At 39.3% G+C, this 3,021-nt stretch overlaps 1 protein-coding gene across 1 annotated transcript; it reads left to right on the top strand.

Annotated features, from left to right (window-relative positions):
- LOC128742661 (transcription initiation factor TFIID subunit 10-like) lies at positions 1-797 on the top strand. Its single transcript, XM_053839087.1, has 4 exons — positions 1-60; positions 121-269; positions 340-404; positions 473-797. The coding sequence occupies exons 2-4, from the start codon at positions 153-155 to the stop codon at positions 702-704; spliced, it is 414 nt and encodes a 137-aa protein (XP_053695062.1). The 5' UTR covers positions 1-60; positions 121-152; the 3' UTR covers positions 705-797.
- The last annotated feature ends 2,224 nt before the right edge of the window (positions 798-3,021 follow it).

Below are 3,021 nucleotides of genomic sequence, written 5' to 3'. Positions count from 1 at the left end.
TCATCTGTCAAATCGTCGCCTTCGGTAAACAACAAACATTTTCGTTTTGCTGAATTTTAAGTAAAACAATTTGTTCTCTCTAATACAAATAGTCCGATAATTTATAAAGTTTCATTTCAGTTCTCCGATAGCACTGCAGCTACTGAAACGTAATGGGTGATAATTTTGGAATCCATCGCGGGCCTCCGAAACGACAAGCCGATGAGGATCGTACTCAAGGTCAGATTTTGAGCGATTTTCTTGTGCAGCTGGAGGATTACACCCCCACGGTAGGTTACCAGAATAAGCAAAAAAATGTTTAGACACTGTTAACCAACATGATCATTTGTCCTCTACCAGATTCCGGATGCCGTCACGTCCTACTATTTGAATTCTGCTGGTTTCGAAGCATCCGATCCGAGAATGTATGTACTTCCAGAATAGCAGTCAGAGGAGGCTCATCTATTAACCCATACAATCCTTTCTCTTACAGTGTTCGGCTGATTTCCATCGCAGCGCAAAAGTTTATCTCGGACGTGGCCAATGATGCTTTGCAGCATTGCAAAACAAGAACCAGCAACGCACCGAACACAAGCCATGGTTCTTCGAAGAATCAAAACGCTAAACTGGCCAAGGATCGCAAATATACGCTAACCATGGAGGATTTGCAGCCGGCGCTGAATGATTACGGTATTACCGTGCGCAAGGCGCACTATTTCGTTTAGTAAGTTTTTTCTGCGGAAATTTGGCAAACAATACAGATTTATTCTTTGCATATAATCAAACGGACGATGTGAATAAATTTCCGGTCTAAAAAGTTGTTTGTAAATCAATAGTTTATTTTTTAGACAAAGTCTAGAATTTTTATTTATGAGAGGACATATGCATCTCATATATTTATTTCAGATCATTCAGATTCAGATTGTTAGATCAACTCAAAGCAAATGTAATCATTTGCTTCAGGGACAAAGCGAGTAGGTAAGGTAGTAGAATACCCATGTCGAAAATCAAGTTGTTCATTTGAAAAAATTAAATTTTCATCGATGAGTGATATCATTCTGTTAAGTAAGAATTATTCACTCCAATATATTTTATGGAAGGAAATAGGCTATATTTTCGCCTTTAACTTTAAATAAAGTTCGAAAGGTACAGTTCTGATGTTCGGTACGAAGGGACGAGATACCTCAGTTAAATCTTCTTTGCACTAAACAAGACAGCAGCACATCGGGACGTCTGGAAAATGAGCTAAGGCCATTTTGAAAGCTTCGTATGAAACCTTTGAAACCAGGGGGGATCTATCGGTAAGGAATTGTGAAACTCACATGTAAAGGGGCAGGCAGGTGACCATAATTTTTAATGCCGCTCTTGCTACTTTTTTTCTTACCAATTTGCTGCTCTTGCCTGTATATGTAGTTTTCGAAAAGTTTCTTAGTTTGTTTTATTTACGCTAAAAAGCAAATAAATGCATTATCGGGATCAAAATAATACAAACGACAATTGCGCTGCGTGTTTGGGTTTGAGTTTCTGTCAACTGCAGCAGACGAAAATAGAGTTGCGAGTCCCTTGGCTCGAAATCAATCACACGCCGTTTGGTCCATGACAGTACAAACGTCATGGACCAAACACCATCTGCGGTAACGCACACATGTATGGAATGTGACAGCAATAGATCCCCCCTGTTTGAAACGCATATATGTTACGTTACGACTTACGACTTTCACTGCTTACATTTAAAGTGTGCAGTGCGAAATGCAAAGTGCAAGCGTTGAATTTTTAACGCGCAATTTTGCTTGAAAAGCACTAAAATGGCAATCAAAACAATGCAATACAAACTTCAAACTTTACATTGAAGCAGTCGTCTAGTATCAGACTTTTATAATACTAGAACTAGAAATCAAAAAGAATTCCTGATTGAAATCCGATAGGATAAGGGTTACATAAACAAACGCATCAGTTCAGCTAACGTGTTCGATTCTAATGTTTAAAGTTTGAATCAGAACGCAACCGCGACGGACGATGTAGGGGAATGGTCATAATCCGACTGAGTGCGGGTGCGGTGGACATTGAATGAAGTGCGCGCGAAGAGCACCGGAGAAAGAGAATGCAAATGAAAGAGCACTGCACAAGCACGCAGTTGATAGGTAGGCAACAGGAAATAGCAACGTTTCTGCGGGAATGCGATCTGAGCTGAGTTCAGCATACTTTTTTCCATCACCCGCCACAGCGTTGCAGCGCGAGCGCAGCAGAGGGCGACGACGCGATGCGGGTGCGCATTTTATTTATAAAATTCCAAACAAAGAAGATGATTTCGAAATGAATCGAGTATGTGTGTCTTGAGATTTGAGAATCAGATCAGAAGAAGTAAAAAGGTTCATCCCGTGCACATGTTGCTAATCGATCACACGACTAGTGTTGTGATAGCAATGTGGCAGAATATACTGAAGAAGGGATTATCAGCCGAATTTATTACTGTTTGGCAAAGTATAACAAGCCGATGGCGGTATTTGTAGTCCGAGATTCGAAGGAGGATTTAGCTTAGCTACTAAACTAGCTGCAAGTCGAAAGAAAAAACATTGTTCGAATATCAGTTTGTTGATTTAATTCAGTTAAAAATACAAACATAAAAATTACAGACGGATAGAAAGCAACGAATTGCTTAAATTTCTCTCAAAATCTACAAAAATTCCTTGTTTTCTACAGTTTTCTACAAAATAGTTTAAAAAAACACAATTTTATGACACAGAAAGAAGTGTAAAATAAAGCAAATTAAAAATACTTGACCAAACTCGTGACTTTAGTCATGACCTTGAAATGCGGTCAGGCATATATTAATATTTATTTTGAAACGATGATTCTACAATTGATGAAGGGACGGTAAGGGAAAGTAATGAAGAAGGATTTTTTTCGGGAATGAAGGGGAAGGGTGGAAAGGAAGGGGGGGGGGTAATAGGTAGCTATGGCCGAGAAACTAAGAAACCGATTTCCTCTCCGAAATAAGCTAGTTCAAGGAGTATGAAGCGGTAAACAACCACAACGAACAAC

The sequence above is a fragment of the Sabethes cyaneus genome, chromosome 3, assembly GCF_943734655.1.
Source record: "Sabethes cyaneus chromosome 3, idSabCyanKW18_F2, whole genome shotgun sequence".
Classification (NCBI taxonomy): domain Eukaryota; kingdom Metazoa; phylum Arthropoda; class Insecta; order Diptera; family Culicidae; genus Sabethes; species Sabethes cyaneus.
This window is presented reverse-complemented; position numbering and strand designations above follow the sequence as displayed.